The 23,448-nt window shown below is 35.4% G+C and overlaps 1 protein-coding gene across 3 annotated transcripts in view; it reads left to right on the top strand.

Annotated features, from left to right (window-relative positions):
• Window positions 1–23,448, top strand: part of LOC148939567 (acyl-CoA Delta-9 desaturase-like) — a 59,835-nt gene that overhangs the window by 12,928 nt on the left and 23,459 nt on the right. The window contains exon 1 of one of the 3 annotated variants that reach the window (XM_089106685.1): window positions 5,699–5,824. The exons of 1 other annotated variant lie outside the window; for it this stretch is intronic. In XM_089106685.1, coding sequence (XP_088962811.1) covers window positions 5,822–5,824 — 3 coding nt within the window. In that variant the 5' untranslated portion in view covers window positions 5,699–5,821. Of the gene's footprint in view, window positions 1–5,698; window positions 5,825–13,432; window positions 13,493–23,448 lie in introns of those variants that run through there. One more of the 3 variants, XM_089106683.1, reaches the window with a different exon arrangement.

The following is a 23,448-nucleotide window of genomic DNA, read 5'->3' as shown; positions in this document are numbered from 1 at the left end:
TTGTTTTCAAGGTTTCATTCTACACTTAAGGGCTGGGCACACGTAGCTGATTTCGGGAACTGATTTTGCAAATCAACGCCAATTTAAAAAGAAATCGGCGTCGATTTGAGCTTGAAAAATTTTCTAGTTTTCGGCGCGATTTACAAAATCAGCAGCATTTACAAGATCATCACAAAAAAATAGAGATACAAATAAAAAGTCAGCCAGAGATGTCTGTGGTGAAAGGCCCCGCTACTGAGCTGAGAACTAAGCTGATATCAATCAAGCAACTATTAACAAACTCCAGTTGACTGTTTGTGTCCATTATTTTTTGTTTTGAAAATTTTGCGCAATAAATTTTTCTTTCAACAAATTTTTCTTACCGCTATCGTTTGTCCACTGATGCTGAAATCGGTTCCCAAAATCAGCTACGTGTGGACGTGTGCCGAGCCCTTTAGTTTCTATTGAAAGCAAAGTTTGCAATCGCAATGCGAATTTCGCGTGCAGCTGCGAAATTCACCATATTTACGAAATTTTAAAGCCCGCATACGAACTTACGACCAGCTTAGGTTTTTTTTTAATTCTTGTAGTTTTTTTACTTATACACTTTCGATGAAATCTCCAATTTAGGAACAATTTTGAACAATTTCGAAAATTTTGAAATTCCTCAAAAAATTTTGAGCAAGTCACCGAGTATGCAGGAACTCGTTGGCTCAGCGCTGACGGGTTTTTTAAGTAGCCATTTTGAACTTTTAAATCACGTAAAACAATTCCAGAAATATATTATGTATATAATATATAATATAGTTTTATAACAGTTGTATACACAATACGGGTACTTGTGTATTATATGATACAAACTCGAGAACTTGTATCGTGAAGACAAGACAATACCCGGTTTTCACGCTGTCTATACCAGACAATTACGTTCGACTCGTTGGGGAACCTACATTATAACTATATTTTAAATAAATATTAAGTTGGTATTTTGGTTAGGTTATTTTAGGTTTCGTATTAAATATAATGCGCTTCTAGCGGCCCCCTTCCATAATTCTTTGTGGTAGTTTCATAATTTTGTTATACCAAAATATGTTATATAATAACTATGAAAGTATTTTTCAGCTTTCCCTTCAGAACATGTATCAATCAAATCTGACATAATTAATCTATTTAATACGTTTTGCTCAATTTTTTTTTTTATTTCGTTTAGTGCATTCAGAGTTAACATTGTTCTCTGACAAATTTGTATTAATTTATACAGAATATGTTTTATTTCTGCAATAATAACCAAACCAGGAAGTGCTAAAAGTATTTGACGGTTAGATTTCGTGATGATACAGGTAGGCCTAATTCTATCATATTTAATAACAATCTGCCGCAATTCGACAAATATATCAATTGTAAGCCAGTTATTCAACCATAGAAATTCGAGAAATCGCATAACTGCGGATATGGGATAACAAATTGATAGTTTAATATGTATATATTTTTATATATGTACTGTGCGTTTATAACAATTCATAGAATCATCAACAAATCCTTTATTAGTAATATATATTAATAATTTTATGATCCAATTATAAAAACAAAACAAAACTGGATAAAAGGTGTAAAGGAAGGTGAAAGACAATTATACAAAGAAAAAAAAGGACCTCCGCCCAGTCGTCCTCAGTGCTAAAAAAACCAAAACAAAAAAAACAACAAAATCTACCCTTTCGAAGTGTACTTGACAAAAAGAGAACATATACTTTTGAGGAAAATTTACAATATGCTGATAATTCATTTAGGTTTCTCATACATGATGGATTTCTCTGCATAGTTTCAATCAAGATGGCATTCTTTTTTGGGGAGTTTGTTTTCTATTTAAAAAATTATATAAATTTTCATGTTCTAATTGCTTTTAATGAATAACATTAAAATTTGTACATTTTGCCTATTTAGAACCAGCATAAACAATAAACTTTGTTGCATACGTTGTAATCGAAACCATTTCAGAGTTTCAGTTTCAATTGAAAAGGGTTGCTCTTTGTTACTTGCCGTTTGTTTCTAAGAAATGTTTGCCCCAAGGCTCTTTTAACTATCAAGAAGGTCAACGGATCCCTCCTCCAAATCCCGTTTTTAGACTCAGTTTCATATTCGTAAAACAATACTTCGACAGTGATATCCTTCCCTTAAATCTTTCCATGGTTTAAAAGCAAATTTCCAAACCAACCTGTCTTATAGGCACGTTCCTACTTGTATTCCTTTGGAATACAAGTAGACATTAAACATCGACACCAATGGAATACAAGTATACATTAAACATTGCATACAAATAGAAAATGAAAATTTAACCGTTTAATCTATGTGAAAAACCAAACTCCTGGCAATACTTGCCCCTCCCTCCTAATAAATTTCCTGGTGATGTTCATGACGTCCCAACCCCATTTTTTACCCTCGGGACGTTTTTGAGTGTGACCTTTTATGCTACATAGAAAAAGGTTGTCACGAAAGGAGGGGTGCCGCTTCAGCACCAGTATTAGACATTCCCGGGAATGAAGAAGGATTAGAAATCGACCTCTACTATTACAAATGCGCAAGCATGAGTCATTCATGTCTCTGAAACTGGAAACCCTAATATATAGTTTTGATATACCCAAAACGATTGGTTATCTCATGACGGTCCAATCCCATTTCCTATGTCTATATCGGGAAGTTTTTGAATGTGACCTTTTATGCTACATAGAAAAAGGTTGTCACGATAGGAGGGGTGCCGCTTCAGCACCAGTATTAGACATTCCCAGGAATGAAGAAGGATTAGAAATCGACCTCTACTATTACAAATGCGCCAGCATGAGTCATTCATGTCTCTGAAACTGGAAACCCTGATATATAGTTTTCGATATACCCAAAACGATTGGTTATCTCATGGCGGCCCAACCCCAATTTCTATCTCTATGTCGGGTAACCCCAATATATAGTTTTCGATATACCCAAAACGATTGGTTATCTCATGACGGTCCTACCCAATTTCTTATCTCTATGTCGGGAGGTTTTTAAATGTGACCTTTTATGCTACATAGAAAAAGGTGGTTGCAATAGGAGAGGTGCCGCTTCAGCACCAGTATTAGACATTCCCACGAATGAAGAAGGATTAGAGATCGACCTCTACTATTACAAATGCGCCAGCATGAGTCATTCATGTCGCTGAAACTGGAAACCCAAATATATAGTTTTTGATATACCCAAACCGATTGGTTGTTTCTGGATTTTGATTTGATAGCCTTTCGGCAACCCTCGGCCAAAACCGTCGGCCCTTTTACGTCTCAAACCTTGGCCGTTTTACGTCACAAAATGACAAAAAATACTATTTTATGTTGGCACAACCTTTTCTGGTTATGAAAAAGGTCAGTAGAATATTAAATCTTCTTTTTAATGAGCATTCTTCTGATATTCTAGAGAATAGAAAATAGAAAACAGCAAATAGACACGCATCCATGACCATCCATGTCGAAAATAAATACGAAATGTCACATTTTTGTAGATAAGGGTATAAGACTTCTACAATAGATTTTTCCTAAAAGATGAATTCAATTTCGTCAAAATCACTCGCACTTTTTTGGTTCCTTTCCCTTTTTTTAAAAATTAGGATTATTTTCTCCGGCTCTTAACTTTCAATGGGTTACTTCAACTTAATTTAATATTAAACTTATGATATTTTGAGAATTACTTTTAAGGAATAAATTACTTCAAATTATATATTTGAAAACTTTAAAGGGTATATTTCTGCCAATGATCTTTTTCTGGAGTTTAGTCATTATTAGCACAAGTTACTCCTTACTCACAATTCGTTACCACCAACTGTCTAATATAAAAAGACATCAAACCCTTTACTTTCATTTAAACGTCAATAAAAACAAATTTCCTGGTGTCACCTTTTTTTTGGTATTGCTCAAAATTTGCCAACATACTCCCCCTCCTGGCAAGTTTCCAGGTATTGCTCAAGATCCCCCCCCCCTCCATCGGTCCACATTTTGAGCAAGTAAGAATATGTATGTAACCTTGCATATTACAAAAGAAAACGAATGTCTACAATAAGAAGATAGCTATAACCCCAAAACAACCCTATCCAGGCTTAGTTTAAATGAAGGGAGATTGGAGATTAATTCCTACCTTCATCCCCCCCCCGCATCTCTCGGATCATTTTCTATGTTTATTTGAAGAATTATGGAGGGTTAGGAATTTTGGTTATTAAATTGCACTCCCTGAGACATCTGGTACCTCCCCCCCCCCGACTACGGCATAAACCGTAGTCCATCACCCGTCCATCATAACAGCTGATGTACAATTTAACATCATTCTACGTAATTTTGTGAACTATTAATTGAATCAACTTATTTAAGTAAAACTCTTAAAATAAATGCGTATATTATCAAAGGATCGTATATGTACTAAGAGACTTTTTCGGAACGATTCCACCCAAGAACGTATTTGGGATTTTTTTTCGAGAAGAGGGAGTTCAAAAAACATAAATATCCTAGGTAATATCTTAGGTAATAATCTCAGGTGTCCTATTGGTAGTATCCAATTAGGTAATATCCCATTAGGTAAAATATCTTAGGTTTGCAACACATCATAAATCAGTTTATATTCATTTTTGCTTTGTTTTACGAGTTTGACAAACATTTTCTTTGGGGGGGGGGGGTTCAGACCACCTAACCCACTAGATACAGCCTTGATTACGCCACCGTAAGGAATTATTTCGTCTGAAACTGAGGAGCTCAATGTACACTATTTAGATACTTTTAAATTCATTAAATACCTCAGAATTTTCAATCGATAGAAAATTGGCTACCTTTGGGGCAAAATCATATTTGAGTGCCATTAGAAGGGCTGCCTTTTCCTTAAACCCTTACTCTTTACTCTGAAGCTTTGAAATTTTATTCCAATTCTTTAAGAACGCCTGTCGAAACACAAGGGCCGAATTGGAATAAAAAGCTTTTTCAAAACACTGAAAAACTTAAGCATAATAAGGAAGTGGCTGAGGAAGAGACACCCCCCCCCCTCATTATATGGAATAATTTCTGTTCATTTTAACTTTTTGATGTTGCTCCTTACTTTCAATCCATTTTTTTTTATTTAATTGCCATATGAAGCGGTCTCTTATCAGAGACGAACAGAAAAGGGTGATATTTCGGTTCTTGACGGACAAAAGGTTCATTACTTGCGAATCTCGCTGTCAAAGGAATTTGCAGAAAAAATATGTAAAAGGGAGAAATGCACGTTAAGGTAAATATAAAATAAGGTAGTTTGACCTATCAGTGGAAAGATGATATTATAATTGGTAAACATTCTGGTATCAAACCTTTTGCATCATTCGATATCACTCTTACCATATGCAGGGCTGCATTGAACTGTATTTGACCAATACATTTGCACACAAGCCTCCTTCGCCCCAGTCGGTTTAGAGCTTTACCGTTTTTTTCATTTCCTTGAGTTTCCCACTTTCTTAAAAAAAAATTTCTGGCTACCCTTTTCTCACCCCAGTCAAATAAGTCGTACTTTTCGAGCGGTCCCAACTTAATTATCGTTAAGCACAGTTTGATTGAGCACGTCTGAAGCTATAGGGTTGGAATAGACATGTATCCAAAAATAACCTATTTTATAGTTTCGAGATAGTAATAGCAACACAGTGGTATGCAAATCTTGCCCTTCGTTTTTAGTTCTAAGAAAGATATTTTTACCTTTCGCTAGTGTCAAACGTCATTATTACTATCAGCTTTAGCAATGTTTATTTGGGATTCATTTAGCAGTTTGTTTTCGCTAATTGCAGGTGTAAGGAACCCGTAATACCTTTCCGCATATGGTAAATACCTTTTAATTGTTAAATTCAAGTCTATACTTTCAGATTTTTTTTTTTTAGGATAAGTTTGGGGATACTAGAATATTTAAGAGGAAATTGTGCCGATGTATTAGATTATACCTCCACTGAGGAGATGGGGTACTGACAAGTACCGCCTCCACCATGACCAGTTGAATAAATTCCCCTAGAAAAATTGGAAAACAGTTGAATAAAAATGGGCACCTACAAGGAAACAAGTCATGAAAAACCCGTGTTTCAGGGGTTAATCCACTAGACGGCGTCAGAGTAATGGAATGCAGAGCGTGGTTTTCATTGCGTATACGATATTTACACTGTTGTTTTTGGGGGTTGAGGGGGGGCAAGGTACCTAGGGAAGGTTAGGTTAGGTTATTTTTTTAATATATGCAATGATTTAACCCCCACCCCCCCAGCCCCTCTAATGTGCAAATATATAGCCCAAATTTGTTTATAAACTATTATATATTCATTCTATTTTATTTCATTAGTATTAACCAAACTTGACTTTTTAGAAATGCCCATATAATACCCAAGTACCCAAAATAATTTCGGAGACCACATTGCCTTTCCATGACGATAGATAAAATTTCGAATTAGGGATAAAATCCTTTTAATAGACAGTGTTTCATCCTATTTTATTTTATTTCATTAGCATTAATCAAACTTGACCTTTTAGAAATGCCCATATAATGCACCAATACCTAAAAAAGTAAATGTTGGTATTTCCCACGCCCCATCAACCCTTTTATAAATGACTTTGGGGAGGAGGGGATCATGCAGCAATGGGTTTTTGCTCATTAAAAATCGTGGTACTTTTCTAGAATCCGGGTACACATGCGAGTAGAACCGCATATAGAATGCCAAAGATCCTAATGAAAAACAGGTTTCCGCTGCATAGTGAGGTATTGCTCACTCTGTGAAAGACATTTAAACTTTATTTTTTGGGGGGTTGAAGGGGCCGACAAAGATACCTAGGTTATGTTAGGTTACGTATTTAATATATTCTTTTCTTTACCAACGCCCTCACCCCTAATATACAAATATATAGGCCAAATTTGTTCATAAACTTATCATATTTTCATCCTATTTTGTTTTATTTCATTAGGATTAACGAAACTTCACTTCTCGCATGTGTACCAGATTCTAGAAAAGCACCAAAACCGTTTGCAAATGGTAAATATTATAAAGGTATAGCCTACGATTCGCTATACGACTGAAGCTTCGAAGAATTGTTTTACAGTGTGTCCCTACGAACATTGGGAAATTTCGGAAGCGTAGGATATGTTTTTTTATGCAGAATAGAAAAAAAATCAGTAGAATTCTATATTAGGGCCTTTTGTTGATCTACAAAAGCACCCAAGTTAGGATCCAGAGACTGAGTAATCTTCCACGAGGGTATTGTAAAGCAGCAATCCCCACTGCTCCCCCCTCCAAAGGAAATAGCGCTGCCTAAGTAAAGAACGATGTTGGCACAATGTATTATTTATTTTTTGTTTCCATACCCAGGCACTTCGTATCGAAGGAGTTGTCGCAGAAACTTCGAACAGGGCTCATTCGATTGGAAATTGGAGGGGCTAGTGCCCTTTTTAATAGTCGAAAGTAATTGGAGGGCAACTAGCCCCCCACCAAGCCCATCATACCCCCAAACACATCCAATCAAAATTTTGAGATAACCATTTTGTTCAGCGTAGTTGATTTTCAGATAGAAATCTGAAAACTCCCCACAGCCTTCAGAGCAAGGGTTTTAAGTTATGCCCTGGGGGCATATAAGGTTTTAATAGAAGGCGTTGTCGCAGAAACTTCAAAAACGCTCATTCGATTGGAAATTCGAAGGGCTGGTGCCCCTTTTAATAGTCGAAAGTGATTGGAGGGCAAGTAACCCCCCTCTCACGCCCACCTTATCCCCAAGCACATCCAATAAAAATTTTGATATAGCCATTTAATTTTAGTTTTAAGTTCTGGAAATTAGGTCTTTGAGGATGGCAACCCCCCCCCCAATAGCCCTCAGGACAAGGGTTGTAAGTTATGCCTTGGGGGCATATAAGGTTTTTATAGAACACGTTGTCGTAGAAACTTCAAAAAGGACTCATTCGATTAGAAATTGAAATGGCTAGTGCCCTTTTTAATAGTCGAAAATAATTGAAAGGCAACTAACATCCCTTCTACGCCCACCATTTCCCCAAACACATCCAATCAAAATTTTGAGATACCTATTTTGTTTCACGCAGTTTAAAGTTCAGGAAATTATACGTTTCAGCAGGAAAGCGTTTCACAGTCTTCAGGGAAAGTGTTATAAGTTATGCCCTAGGGGCATATACGTTTTTATTGAAATCTTTGTCGTAGAAACTTCAAAAAGGGCTCATTCGATTGGAAATTCAAAGGGCTAGTGCCCTTTTCAATAGTCGAAAGTGATTTGAGTCGAAAGTGATCTCACGCCCACCTTTTCCCCAAATACATACAATCAAAATTTTTAGATAGCCATTTTGTTTCACGCCTTTTAAAGTTCAGGAGATTATACCTTTGAGCAGGACACTCCCCAATAAATTTTTTGACATGTTTGTGACATTTTTCTGATTTCTCTTTATCGATATTACTGATGAAATAATTTTCTCTTTCGATTTTTATATCTTAATTTTTTTTTCTTTTAGGCTCATACTTCATTCACATTCTAAAAGCATGGTTACCTTCATGCTCATTTGACGTGCAAAGGATATGAAAGCACATATTTTGCCCCCCCCCCCTGGACCAATCTTGCGTCTTTTCAGGCTTAAAACCATAATTTTATAAAAATCTTTCGTTTGGTGAATCCAAAATTATTATTCTTTTAACATGCCACATTTTGTCAGTGTTGATAGGTTGAGGCGCGAAAACAAGTAACCAAAACTAATTAGTTCAATTCGATAATACTTTTCCCCCATAAAATCCAGACATTAAAATTAACATTCTGATGATTTAAAAGAAAACTACATCTTTAATGAAAAGCTATTTCTTCTTAAACTGTTTGATGTCATGCAAGGACCTGAATTTTGTTAGGGAAGGGGGTATTTATTCGTTTTTTAAAAGCTTTAAAAACATGTAAAAAATTTTATTATATACATTTTCGTTATGTTTTTACGAATCGGACAGAAATCTCAGGGGGAAGTCAAGGCGGGATATGGCCTTGGGGCCATGTGCTTTTGCTTGTTTTTGCTGATTTTCACACACTTTTTTTAGTTCGATGACTGCTACTGCAAGACAAAAAAAAACATTCTCCTAATTTTTATCGTATATATAGCTGTGTAAATTTCCACTGCACCAATTCTAACAATTAGATTTGATTTAAACTTTTCTTGGTGCTTTAACACACGCTTTAGAAATATATATACATATAATATATATATATATATATGTATATGTATATATATATATATATATATATATATATATATATATATATATATATATATATATATATTTATTTATTTATATATTATATATACATATATTCATATATATATATATATATATATATATATATATATATATATATATATATATATATATATATATATATATATATATATATATATATATATATATTCACGTTAATACAAGGTAACTCAATTAACGCTACTGAAAAAACATACAGCTAAATGAATAAAATGGGACAATTTTTACAATTTCTCTTTTTCTATGTTATTAATTCGAATTCAAGTTCAAGTTCAATTTCCATTTATTTTCATAAATAACAATAACAAAAACAATATCCCTAAGGGCTCAATGGCCCGTTACTTGGGAAATGACACAGAATAAATGACTAATATTAAAACTTGGCATAAACAATACTAAACAGTGTTTAACTTAAAAATCTATAAGGAAAAGAAGTCAACTCACCGACAGTCCACACGAAACAGCGACCCTCCTATCACCCGACAATAAATAAATAAATCAAAAATGAAAAATTCTCTACATCATCGAGGATCCAACGCCAACAAAAAAACTATACAACAACTATAAACTATTTAATATTTAGCTTTAATAAGAAACTTTTCATCTGTCTTTTAAAGGAGCCAAGTGTTTGTGACTGACGAATCTCAGCAGGAACCAAGTTCCAAGCACGTCCCACAGTCACGACCAGACCAAAGTCTGAACGAACCGAGGGAGTAGCCGGAATCATAACATCCTCCCTGTTTCGAACTGAGTAAAAATTTACTTCCCCCACTGGCTTAAGTAGTCCAGAAAAACACAATGGGAGATCTCCGTGGAAGAATTGATATGCCAACGAAGCTAGAGATATAACATAAATATCTCTAATCTTAAGGAGATTAACAGGAGAGTGTGTAGTTGACTGGAGAACTGTTACCGCTTTCTCATGAAGAATATGAACAGGAGCAAGTACAGAAGAAAATGTAGTCATCCACACAGACGAACAGTAACATATATAAGGGAAAATGAGAGAGAAATATAAAAGACGGAGTATAGGAAAAGGAAATAAACGCTTTAGTTTACGGATGATTCCAAGTCCACGGGAAATTTTCACTCTTATTACTTGAACGTGCCACTTAACGATAAATTTTCATCCAAAGGAACTCCCAGGAATCGCACATATCGATCCGGGGGGCGACTTATGGAGCCTCTTGGTGTAGGAAGCTCAGTAATTGTGGGGCAACTCACACCTGTACGGGAAAAAATAAGAAGGTACGACTTTTTTACATTTAAAGCTAGTTGATTTATGTCAAACCAATTGAGTATCTTCTCAGTCATTGCTTGAAGCTTTAGAATAAGGGATGACTCATCCGGAGCTGCAGCACCTAGAGTAGTGTCATCTGCAAATGATACCAGTTCTTCTCGACTATCAGATGTGGACGCCGACATAGTCTGAGAGTAACATTTGTGACACAATCCACAGCAAACATTGGGAATTGGGGTGTTTAGAAGTCGGTAGAGGTCGTTCACATATATCAGGAATAGGGTTGGCCCAAGAATAGAACCTTGGGGTACTCCGTATTCAATTGGAACTTCCTTGTCTGTATCTTCCATGGCAATAGATCTGTCAGTAAGGTATGAAGAGAGCCAAGACAATGCTTCCCCACGCACACCATGATGAGAAAGTTTACCAATGAGAATCTTGTGTGTAAGGCTGTCAAAAGCTTTCTTTACATCAAGAAAAATGGCTGCAGGAATAAGATTAGAGTCTAAAGATTGTCGTATAAACTGAAGAAGTTTATTACAAGCATGTTCTGTAGAGTACTTTGCCCGAAACCCAAACTGATGCTTATGGAAAAAAGATTTAGCTTCAAGAAACCTTACCAGACGTTTGAGCATTGGCCTTTCAAATATCTTAGAGAACACTGACAAAAGAGAGATCGGCCTATAATTCCCAGGATCCTCACGGTCACCTCCTTTAAAGAGAGCTATCACACGCGACAATTTAAGACGTTGAGGAAATACTCCTTGTTGAAATGACCTATTAATCAAATGGCAAAGTGGGGTGATAATCGACGGAAGGATATGTTTAATTACTTTAGCAGAAATTTTGTCAAAACCTGTTGAAGAATTCTTTAAGGACAAAACAATATTTGTAATTTCCTGCACTGTAACGTCCTCAAGAGCCATTGATTTCAAGCACGGGGGGCCTAGGAACTGCTTCCAAGTCTGAGACACCGAGCAGTGAGAAACACTATTAGCAGTTGATTTCCCTATCTCCGCGAAGAATTTGTTCATATGATGTCGTACTTGGCCTTTTTCTGTGATAAGTTGATCGTCTACCATAAGAGACTTAGGGAGACCTTCTAGTTTTTTCGATGGCCGACTAAATTCCTTAATCACGTCCCACGTCTTCTTTATATTTCTACCACAATCATCAAATCTCTTAGTATAATACACTGTTTTTGTTCTCCGAATAATTGATTTCAGCATATTACGGTACAACTTAAATGCTTCTAATTTAGCATCACTTGGTCTGTTTTTGTACTCTTTCCAAAGGTTCTGCTTTCTATTTATTGACTTGAGGACTCCCGGTGTTAGCCAGGGAGCTATGGGTGTTGATCTTCTTGATCGAGGATTCCTTAAAGGAGCTTTTAGACAAAAAGCCGCGAATTTTTCCTTAACAGTGTCATAAAACTGGCCAAATATATCGTTATAATTGCCCAAATTAATATTTTCTGGTAATGAAAAGTCCCATGAAGATGTACTCAGATCTTCTTTCAGTCTATCCAGCTCCACTGGTGAGCAACAGAATCTCGATGTATCTTGGGGGACTAATCTTTGTGGATTTTGGAGGATTGGAAACAAGGCTGCAACTGGCAAATGGTCGGAAGTATCAGAAAGCAGTACTTCGTTCTTAATGTAGTGTAGTGATGAAAAAATATTGTCAATTAATGTTGCTGACTGGTTAGAAATCCTTGTCGGTATGTTTATACAAGGAGCTAATCCATATGAAATTAGTAAAGACAAAAGATCAGAAGCCTGTCTAGATGACGGTTCCGCAAGGTCGATGTTAAAGTCGCCCATTAATACAACTTCGGATTTTTCAGAAAAAAACTTTTCCAAGAACACCTTCTAATGTTTCCATAAATTGGGTTATAGACCCACTTGGAGAACGATATACTTCGCCTATTATTATACTTTCCTTAGCGTTGATTGGGACTTCTATAAAAAGTGACTCAAATACCTTTTCATTATTTGTACATAAATCCTGTCTTAGTACAGCATGAAAATTATTTCGGATGTAAAATCCGAGTCCACCTTTTGGGCCGTCTTGCGGTTAAGAAATATCGACATATAACCGGGAATATCCAAAAGCACCTGATTTTTCTCGCTCAAAAATGTTTCACAGAGACCGATAATTGCAGGGCACGAATTCCTACATAATAATTGAATATCATCAAACGAGCAATTTAGGCCCTGAACGTTTAGATGCACAACCGGGAGTGCATCAACCCACCGAGCTCCGGAGTCCCAAAATCTCAGCTCCTCCACAAACACACTATCAATAATATTCTCAAAATTTTCATAAAAATTCATATTGGGGGCTTTACCAACCGGATTATTTATAATTTCATTAAAATTAACTCTCCCACATTCATAATCATTTAATTTCCCTAGTGTTATGTTAGCGTTAATCCCCAATAGAGAATTAGTTTCAACCATAATTACTTACCCATGCAGGTGACAGAGAGCCATGCTGTAGTCGCGTGAACACCAGTGACGTCAACCTCTTAATCCGAATTAAAAAGGCTATGACATGAACTTGATTATTTTGCTCTGAAACAAAAAAAAATAACAAGTAAAATAGCACAGGAAGGTGTAAATACTGAGGGTAGAGAAACACAAATAAAAGGGAAAAATACAAAAAGACAAATAACATTAACGAACAGCACATTTTTTGAAGATATAGTATATTAAGCGGAAGCGAGCACTCACTAATAATCATGCGTCAGAATCGAAATCAGAATTGACCGAGTGATGAAAAGTGAATGATTTTCACTTTTAAGTTTGCAATATGACTGCTCACTATTCATACAATCGACTTCTTTAAAACAGCTGAAGGGGTTGGTAGGCGTTCTACGTTCAGTGTTGCTTGACGCAGACTTGAGTAAATTTTTGAGAAATCGTACTAGTCTTGATGAAAAGTTTAATTCGAGTTAAAATATTATTTCAATGTGCCAAAGAGTAATTATTTTAATTATATAACAGATAAGTTTATTTGTTTTACTTTATTCAGAGGCTGCATTTAGCCAGTGTGTTCCAGCCTGTTTTTAGGATTTCATAAGCTTAGTTTTTTAGTGCCACCACTTATTTTATCTCTTATTTTTACCACTTATTGTACCACTTATCTTTAGTCTGAATGATTAGTTTTGATTAATTGATTATTTAATGCCGGGATTAATTTTTTGAGCTGAGAAATTTTACAATATTCACATATTTTTTTAAAGGGTTGAGGTTTGAGTTAAATGTTTTTTTGCCAGAGGAGTGTGTTTTTTTTTCTTATAAATTTTGCAAGGCGAATACCAGACTGAAACCCCTCGCTAGCCCATATTTAAAATAATGCGTAACTTAGTTTTTCATCTCAAAGAGAGAAATTCTACTTTCCAGAAATTCCAGCTGCTAAAATTCAAACGAACTTTTTAAACAAATTCAGCATAAATTAGTATTAGGGCTATACAGTTTTTTGACAAATACACAAGGGAGTATTTTCTTGCTCTTCGAAGGGATGGGGGGGACCCTTAGATCTCCCAATGAGATACTATGACATTTAAAGCTTTGATTAATGAAATGATTTCTTGGTAAATTAAACTTTAAATTTATATTGACGCTGAAGAACTTAAAGTAAACTACTTGCCGTTCTGATTACTTTTAGATACTTCTCAACGTAAAAAATTCGCAAATTTGATTTCTCTTACGTCAGGACGGCTAAGTACCTAATTTGCAAATCAATTAACTGGCAAAAAACAAGCAACAGAAAAAAGTACTTGGTAATATTGGTGCCAATTGTGAATAGTTAGTGATTTTGGTAATAATGTATCAATTCGACCCCGGCACCGCGCCGATGAGGGAAGACCGGCGGTGGCGGGGCCAAAAACAGCGCGCCGCGCCGCCGGTGCGATAAATGTTGACCGCAAATATTAATGTTGTCATCAGTCTTTCTCAAATCACAGCTTAAATCAAACAGTTCGTGGTAACGAACTGTAAGTAAGGAGCGACCCGGCTCAATGGTAACCGGAACTCTAAAAAACGGAATTTTGGTACCAATAGATGCATCAAAAGAATCAGATTTTAATTCTGATTTCAAACATATAAGTTTCATCAAGTTTAATCTTACCTATCAAAAGTTAAGCGCCTGAGAAAATTTGGCTGATTTTCGAAAAAAGGGGAAACGACCCCCTAAAAGTTATTGAACCTTAATGAGAGTCACACCATCATATTCAGTGTATCAGAGAACCCTACTGTAGAGGTTTTAAGATCCTATCTACAAAAATGTGGAATTTTGCATTTCTTGCCAGAAGAAAGATCACGGGTGCGTGTTTATTTGTTTGTTGTTTTTTTTCCCCAGGGGTAATTGTATTGACCCAGTGGTCCTAGAATATCGTAAGAGGGCTCATTGGAACGTAAATTAAAAGTTCTAGTGCCCTTTTTAAATGACCAAAAAATGTAGGGCAACTAGGCCCCCTCCCACGCTCATATTTTTCTCAAAATCACCCAATTAAAAGTTTGAGATTGCCATTTTGTTCAACATTGTCGAAAATTTAATAAATATGTCTTTTAGGATGACTTAATCCCCCACAGTTCCCAGGGGAAGGGCTGCAAGTTATGAACTTGGCCCATTGCTTACATATTGTATTGGTTATTAGGAAGTATACAGACATTTTCAGGAAGAATTTTTTTTCTGGTGGGGGGGGCTGGAGGAGTGGGTTACTCGGGAGAATCTTTCCGTGGAGGATGTTTCTTTGGGGTAAGGGACATTTCTATGAAGGGGGCGCCGGATTTACAAGCATTATTTAAAAAACGATCAGAAATTAAATAAAAAAAAACAACTTTTTTCAATTGAAAGTAAGAAGCAACACTAGAACTTAAAATGAACAGAAATAATTACGTATATGAGGGGGTTCTCCCCCAAGTCAATACCTCGCTCTTTACGCTACAGTTTTTTTAGTGCTTTAAAAAGAGCTATCTATTCTAATTAAAAGCCCTTTGTGATTTAGGGAGAGAACCCTAATCATTTAGGGGTATTGACTAAGGGGAGAACCCCATCATATACGTAATAACATATACGTAATAAAAAAAACAATAAAAAAAACAAGCAATACGGCTCAATAGTAATCGAAACTTTTAAAAACGGAACTTTGATGTCAATAAATGTATCAAAAGAATGGGCTTATAATGCTGATTATAAATATATAAATATTATTAGGTTTAGTATTACTCATCAAAGGCTATGAGCCTGAGAAAATTTACCCGATTTTTTAAAGAGGGAGGAAACATCCCCTACAAGTGAAAGAATTTTAATGAAACTCACACCGTCAGATTCAGCGTATCAGATAACCCTATTATATAGGTTTCAAGCTCATATCTGCAAAAATCTGCAACTTTGTATTTTTTGCCAGAAGAAAAATATACGAATATAGAAGTTCGTTACGTAAGTTAATTTGCAAATTACGTCAGAACCAAATTTAGAGACAGCCATTTAGCAAAAGAAAAGTAAAATTTTTATGCAAATTTTGTTTACTTATTCAATGACGGTGAGCCAAAATAAAAGCTGCATTAACTAAAAAACGATCAGAAATTAAATGAAAAAAACAAGTTTTTTAAACTGAAAGTAAGGAGCGACATTAAAACTTAAAATGAAGAGAAATTATTCCGTATATGAAAGGGACTGTTCCCTCCTCAACGCTTCGCTCTTTACGCTAAAGTTTGACTCTGTCTCACAACTTTATACTTTAAAACAATAAAAAACTTTAGCGTAAAGAGCGAGGCGTTGAGAAGGGGACAGCCCCTTTCATAAACGGAATAATTTCTGTTCGTTTGAGTTTTAATGTCGCTGCTTACTTTCAGTTTAAAAAACTTGTTTTTTTTTATTTAATTTACAACAGATTCGAGCCTATTCATGAGTTCAAAAATTCACAAGTCGGTGGCTGGAAACCGGTCTTCTTCGGTATTCATCAAGAGAAGTGGAAATCTGGTAGAAACGAAATGGCTGTGGCGTTTCAGAACCCTTGCATAATACGAGTAGTTGAAGTATCTATTAGCTATATATTCTTAATATAAATAATTATCAAAATTAGTAGTTTTTTTCATCGAGCATTACTGCATATAAAACTTCAAATACCGTATCACAAAATTCGTCTGTTATCTGGGTAAAAACTTTGAATATAAATTTGAAGTTAGAAGCTTAAGGTTTTCATAATGCCCTTTGCCTATATCTGTTTTGTTACCTTTAAAACAGTTGAAATGGGCAATTTTGATATTGATTGTTTGTTTTTTTGCTCTTTTGGATTCCTAAAAAGCCTTCTTGTATTAAAAACTGGTTTTTAATAAAAATAAAAAAAAATACATTTAAAGTTTTTTTGGCTTCTTCATAGAATATAGGCTATGTCATGAAGGCTAAGGCTGAACTGCTGCTTTTTTGTTGCTTTTGGCTGCTCTTTTGGATATTATTCATTTTTTCTTTTTGGGGATTCATTCCAAATTATAAACTGATAAATACCTAATATCAGTCAAATTATAAACTGCATCTAAAAGGAGTAAATTTATCAAATTAAAAAATAGATGATGAACACTTCACATGAGAACACTTCAATTACAATGACACAAAAAACATTTAATAGTTTATTTGGTATGAAAAAAATGAAGTGCCAGCTATTTTCTTAGGTAAAAAATGAAAAGCTCATCCGTTTTAAGTGTAATTAAATGAAATAAAATGCAGACTGAAGTAGCTCCAGGAAGATGTTAAAATTTTCATCCTGGTTCGTCACTTTTAATCCAAGCAAAATGTTAGGACACTTAGTATCAGTTATTGAGTTTAAGCTTTGATTTCCAAATGCTCACAAGAATTACCAAATTTAAGAAAGTTGCAACAATAAGTCACCTGTGGTCAAAATTCTCAGACTCCTCTTTCATCCCCACCCAGGCTCAAAGCTTCTGCTATGGTCATTTCCATGGAAATCTCCAAAGAGTTTCTTTTTAAAATAGCTTTCAAGCGTAGTTAGGGGTATTTAGACTTTTTTGCTTTTCTTCAAAGCTTTGAAAAAAGTGTTATAACATTCCAAATGTTACATTTGTGCATATTTTTGGTAATCATTTTTGGGGTGATCGAATTTTCTAAACCACTGTAGATACGTAAGAACGTTGCAACATCTAGTACCCTGAGGTCATAAGAATGTCAAATACTCCTCCTTGAACCTCCCAAATTAAAAGCTTTTATTATGACCTGGCCTTTTAATGTAACTTGGGCACTGGACCAAGGGCGTCATTGTTACTCGAGTGCAACGTTAGGCGGGGAAGTCGATATCGCTATTGTCACACCAATTTGTTTTAGTGTAAATCTGCCAGGTACTTATGAATGAATGATTTCAAATTAAACCCGTTTCATCAAAAAGAAAAAAAACGGACTGGACGCATATGTCCCTTTCCCTTTGGACTATAAAACTATACAAATGCTGTATCAAATATAAATCACGAAAATCTTGTTAATTTTGTCAATTTTTTAACTTTTTCGCATCCCTACTTTTAATAAAAAAAAATCAAGGTACTATCACTTAAATATAATAACTCCCTATGCCCCCCCTCTGGATACCACCTTGATAGGATACTATCTCGGCTTTAAATAAAAAAAAATTAACTTATTGGCACCCCTGCTTTTAAAAAAAAAATATTGAGGTATTATCATTTAAATATGATAGCTCAATACCCCTCTCCCCCTCTGGATACCACCTTGATAGGATGCCCTCTCTACTTTAAATAAAAAAAAATCAACTTTTTGGGATCCATGCTTTCAATAAATAACATTTTGAGCTATTGTCATTTAAATGTAATACCTCCCTACCCCCCCCCCTCTCTGGATACCACCTTAATAGGATACCGTCTCAGCTTTCATTAGAAAAATAATTTACTTAATAATTAGCTAGGTGACTAGACGGTTCAAACAAATACGCGAAATAACGTTAAAAAGCTTAGTGTTTCTTGAAAAAAAAAATTGAGGGTATGAGCAAAGGGGTACAAAGACAACAACAAAAATGTCGAAATTATTCAGATATACCTCAAATTATTGGAAAACTGAGTGATGGATTCGCAATGGCATTCGATAAGATCCAAAGAATCTAATTAAAAGGGAGCACACACAAAAGTCAAACAATCTTTAATTCCCCAACCTTGTACATAGCTTAGTCTATAGCTAAATTTTGTCTCAATCGAAGGTTGTTGTTTTTTTTTGGGGGGGGGGGGGTAAAGTGTTCCAGAAAGAAGATTGTATTTTCCATCAGGCGTTCAATAATTGAGGACTAAACATTAAGAAAATCTTATCTAAAAACAGCAAAAAAAACCTGCAAACTTACAATTCAGCTGTAGAAACAATCTGTCGGCTGTCAATTTCAAAATCCAACAAAAGGCTGAAGCTGTTTAGTAGTGAATGCGTTCTATAATTCTATTCAACCTGAAAATAAAATTCTTGACTACGAATGATGTAAGAAATAGCGATTGGGAAACTGCATTCGAAATGATTTAAACTTATTTCATAAAGACGATACTTTTTTGTCACCATGTGAAGAACTGTGTATATTGCAATATTTGGAATAGCATATTGCATCTGTCTGGTTTTTATGCAAAGTAACAAAAGAGACGAAAATTAATGAACAAGAGAGTAGTGAATAATTATGGTATGCAAAGTAATAATTGGCAGGGAAAGTCACTGGTAATAAGTCACCAAAGGTGGCACCGTGATTGTGTGATTTTCGGGGATTCGAGGAACCAAATTTTTTTTCAGTGTGACGCATAGATTTTCGGGGAAATACCCAAAAATTCGGGGATAGTGCAAGCCCTGCTTGATTTCTAATCAGGAAAACTGAAATACTAAACCAAACGAGAAGCAAAAGCTCCAACTTTGCGTTTGACACAATAGAGAATTGCCGCGAAAATAATTTAAAGTCGACCAAACGCCGCCGCCTCTGCCAGAAGCGGCGTGCCTGCGGCGCGCCGGTGGCGTTACGACACTTCGGCGGCGTTCGACCAGGTCTCTTGTCGGCGGCGTTCGGTCGATCCGCCGGCGCGGCGTCGGGGTCTGGTATCAATTATTAGGTAATAAAAATGTACAAAGCTTCCATTTTGCTCGGTGAATGGTCATTTCTCCCATGTATAAACAGCACTTTTTTTACACAAAGCTCAAAAAAAGAATTTGGCTTTAAGCGCATTGGTTTCTCAAATACATGTAATCATATTTTCTTTATTTCGCCTATTTTCTCCTCATTTCTATATTTATCTTCATGAAAACCGGTTCTTCGTGTACGAAAAACGACATTTAAGACCCAGGCCCCTACAATATAGAGAGAGGTGGGGGTCTCTGGGTCCAAATTTTGGAGATGACGAAATTTGACGAATTTGTATATTCTTTCAAAATTTCACTCTTTTGAAAAATCTGCTTCTTTCTCCCTCTGAAATAGATTTTACTCAAACAAATTTTCGTAAGAATAAAGATTTAAAATCAAATTTAATAAAAAAGAATTAATTTTTTCATTAAAAATACTTAATTAAATCAAATTTAATCAAAAAGACTTAAAATTAAGTTTGAGAAGTTTGAAATCAAGCGTCTTTGAAAATATTTTATTAAGCTGAGGCTCTAGTGAATGTTTCTTCTTCACTCCCCCCTAGGATGAGTGGAGGATTATACTCTAGAAGATTTTAAACAATTTGAATTATTTCACCATGACCCAGTTTCGCAGGCTTACTTCCACTCCTGAAGTTTCAAGGTTTTACAGCGTTTCCCATAAGTTCTTATATTTTTTGTGTAAATTTATCTATTATTATTATTCTACCGACTCCAAATCAAAAACTAGTCATTACTACTCGAGAGGTATACTAAACCTCTAGATTTTCTTTGGTAACTATGGCGTCAGAATGGCCTAAATATGGCGTAAAACTTCCTAATCTGAAATTGACTAACCAATGGCGTAAATAAGGCGCAAAAACTTCCTAATCTGAAATTGACTAACTAATCGATGGAAAATGCTGAGCGAAGAAGCAGATGAACTATTGATCTTATTTCAAAAAATTGTAACATAACAGCTTCATGCATTCCTAAAACCACCTTATGGGTTTTTAGCTCTAAGAATTCCCTTCTGAGGACAAATTTTGGTAATTTTTGATATGACCAGTCCCACTACTGTAGGCCATACTTTGTAATATTCATTGGTTTATTGGGGGTGCAATTACAAATTTATTATCACAAGTCCTCCCCATTTACGTTGATTAAGTCGACCCCATTTATTTTAGCTAAATCTAATCCTTTTATGTTAATTCTTCCTATAGCAATCAGAATAAGCCAATTTCTCAGAACTCATAGAAGCTGGATGGCCAAACCTAATTTTTGCTAGTCAATCTCGTGGGTCCCTGAATCGAGGTCCATATAGGCATTTTCACTTCTTCTCAAAACAAAATAAACGCGAAGTGTGAAATCTCTTAGTGTTTAAGAGAAATCAGCAACAACATCTGCGGGGTGGGCAAGGGCTCAGCAAAAATAAGGCAATTGCAATAGAAAGATAAGATTCATCTTGGGAAAATTAACAGAATTTGGAAGAGATCGCAAGCATAGAATTATCCTGACATTTTGGGGACAAAATCTTCATTTTCAAACTCGTCTCTCTCGAAAATCATCTACATGGCCCCAAGGGTGTATCCAGAATTTTTTTAGGGATGGGGGGGTGCAAAATAGGTTGATCGAATAAACTTGCGTTAGGAGAAAGTTTAATTAACGCAATCTTGCTTTAATTAAGTAAATTATACTACTTTAGACTTCGTTAGGGGGTGCGCGCCCCCTCCCCCTGGATCCGCCACTGCATGCCCCTTCCTACCTACCTAAATTAATTCAATGAATATGGAATATGCCATTTTCAAGGCCATATTCACGGGGGATACAGTGTTTGAACCCCCCCCCCACCCAAATTTTTTCCGACCGTTTCCGAAAATGTTCTCCGAAAAATGTAACAAAAAGAATATAAACACATTTTTGATGAATTAAAAAAAAATTATAAGCCCCTCCCCGAAAAAATATTTTATGAGCCCCCCCCCTGAAAAAAAAATCCTGGATACGACCCTGGCCACTTTAGTTTTACAAATAAGCCATACACCAGTGCGGCAATACTGTTACACTTTTGAACAAAAGTTAAATTTCGTATGACATACGACAGGAGGACCAATAATGTATCCTTTTCGTAGTTTGCTAGGTTTGATAAGCTTTCAAGCATCATTTTATAATAGTCCAATCAGAGTGAAGACTTAAGATATTTTTTTTTGGGGGGGGGGATTTGAAAGGACTAAAGTTAGGAACAGCAGTTTTCCTATCTTTATGATGAATCTGACAAAGATTCTAAGATGCAGTATTAGTAGACAATACTTGGCATTAAATTAGTGTTGATGTGAGCTTTTCAAACCAACTTCTAGCTATTTCAATTTCCGCTTCTGTAATAAAAAGCAAAGCCGTATTCAATTTTTTTGAGGGGGGGGCAGAATATTTTTCTTTGGGGCTAAGGGGAAGTACCAAAAGGACGCAGAAGAAGGGGTTCAACTCCTGTTGAATTAATCTAACGGTTACAAATAGGTTTCAAACCAACTTCTAGCTATTTCAATTTCCGCTTCTGTAATAAAAAGCAAAGCCGTATTCAATTTTTTTGAGGAGGGGGGGGCAGAATATTTTTCTTTGGGGCTAAGGGGAAGTACCAAAAGGACGCAGAAGAAGGGGTTCAACTCCTGTTGAATTAATCTAACGGTTACAAATAGGTTTTTCTTACCTGCATTTTTTAGACTAATTTAAGAGTCGGAGTCGGAGAAATATTATTTTTTAAGAGGAAAGGTTTTTTACTTGCATTTTTACAACCAGTTTACGAGTCAGAAGAATATATTTTTGGCGGGAAGGGGTCCAACAGGGCAACACCCCTCCCCATGGATACGGTCTTGGTATAAGGATTAAGCTAAAGGGTAAAGATTCTCCAAAACCATCGATGGCACAAAGGGTGTTGGTAATTGTCAGTGTTCCAGTTGCCTTAGTATGTATTGATGGAACATCTCAATTATTCTTTAGATTCTTCTAAAAATTATCCTTCCAAACTTTGGATGGCAACCCTTATGTTTGGGCCACATTATAGTCAGGTTAGGTATTTGGGCCACATTATCGTCAAATATATGGAAAATCAAAACTGCTTGTTAAAATCAAAACCAGATTATCAATAGTGTATAGCGTTCTTAATTTGTTAAGTTGAACAATACTCAATTTTCAAACATAAGCTTTACGACTGACCGATCAGAGTGTAGACTTTAGTTATTTTTTTTAAATTAGAAAGGAAGAAAGTTTACAAGAAATACAGCGTTGCAATATTAGTAATATTTGGAACAAATTAGTGTTGGTATAGGTTTTTCAGTCTAACTTATGGCTATTTCAATTTTCTGCTTCTTTATACAAGTAAGATGTTAAATCAGTGAGGAATCCAAATCCTTCGCAGATCTTGAACTTTTTTTTACCAGATGTGACAATGGGAGGTGAGACATTTTTTTTTGTATTTGCGATGAAAAATGGATTTTTTGGTATTTTCGTTGAAAAATGTATTTTTTGGCATTTTTGTTTCAAAACTAAAAAAAAAAACGGAAAAATTCTCCCCCCCCCTTTGACTTTGAAAAAAAATGTTTTCCCCCTCCACTTCATTTTTATGAATGGGCACCTGTGGTTGAAGCCAGTAGCCATCCTAAGAAGACTTTACATTCTGAATGGAATATAGTGTTGTAATGATTATTCACGTATTTTAGTTGTTTCCCAATTATATATTTGACTTTTTGTTCATTGTTCTGTCTTTTTCTTTAATTGTGGCAGGTTCTTTAAGTATACCCAAATTTATTTCGATATCTCGGTGTTTCTAGTAATTATCTTCCTC

This window comes from Artemia sp. Qi Xiang Cuo, chromosome 21 (genome assembly GCF_049724085.1).
Source record: "Artemia sp. Qi Xiang Cuo chromosome 21, ASM4972408v1, whole genome shotgun sequence".
NCBI lineage: Eukaryota > Metazoa > Arthropoda > Branchiopoda > Anostraca > Artemiidae > Artemia > Artemia sp. Qi Xiang Cuo.
This window is presented reverse-complemented; position numbering and strand designations above follow the sequence as displayed.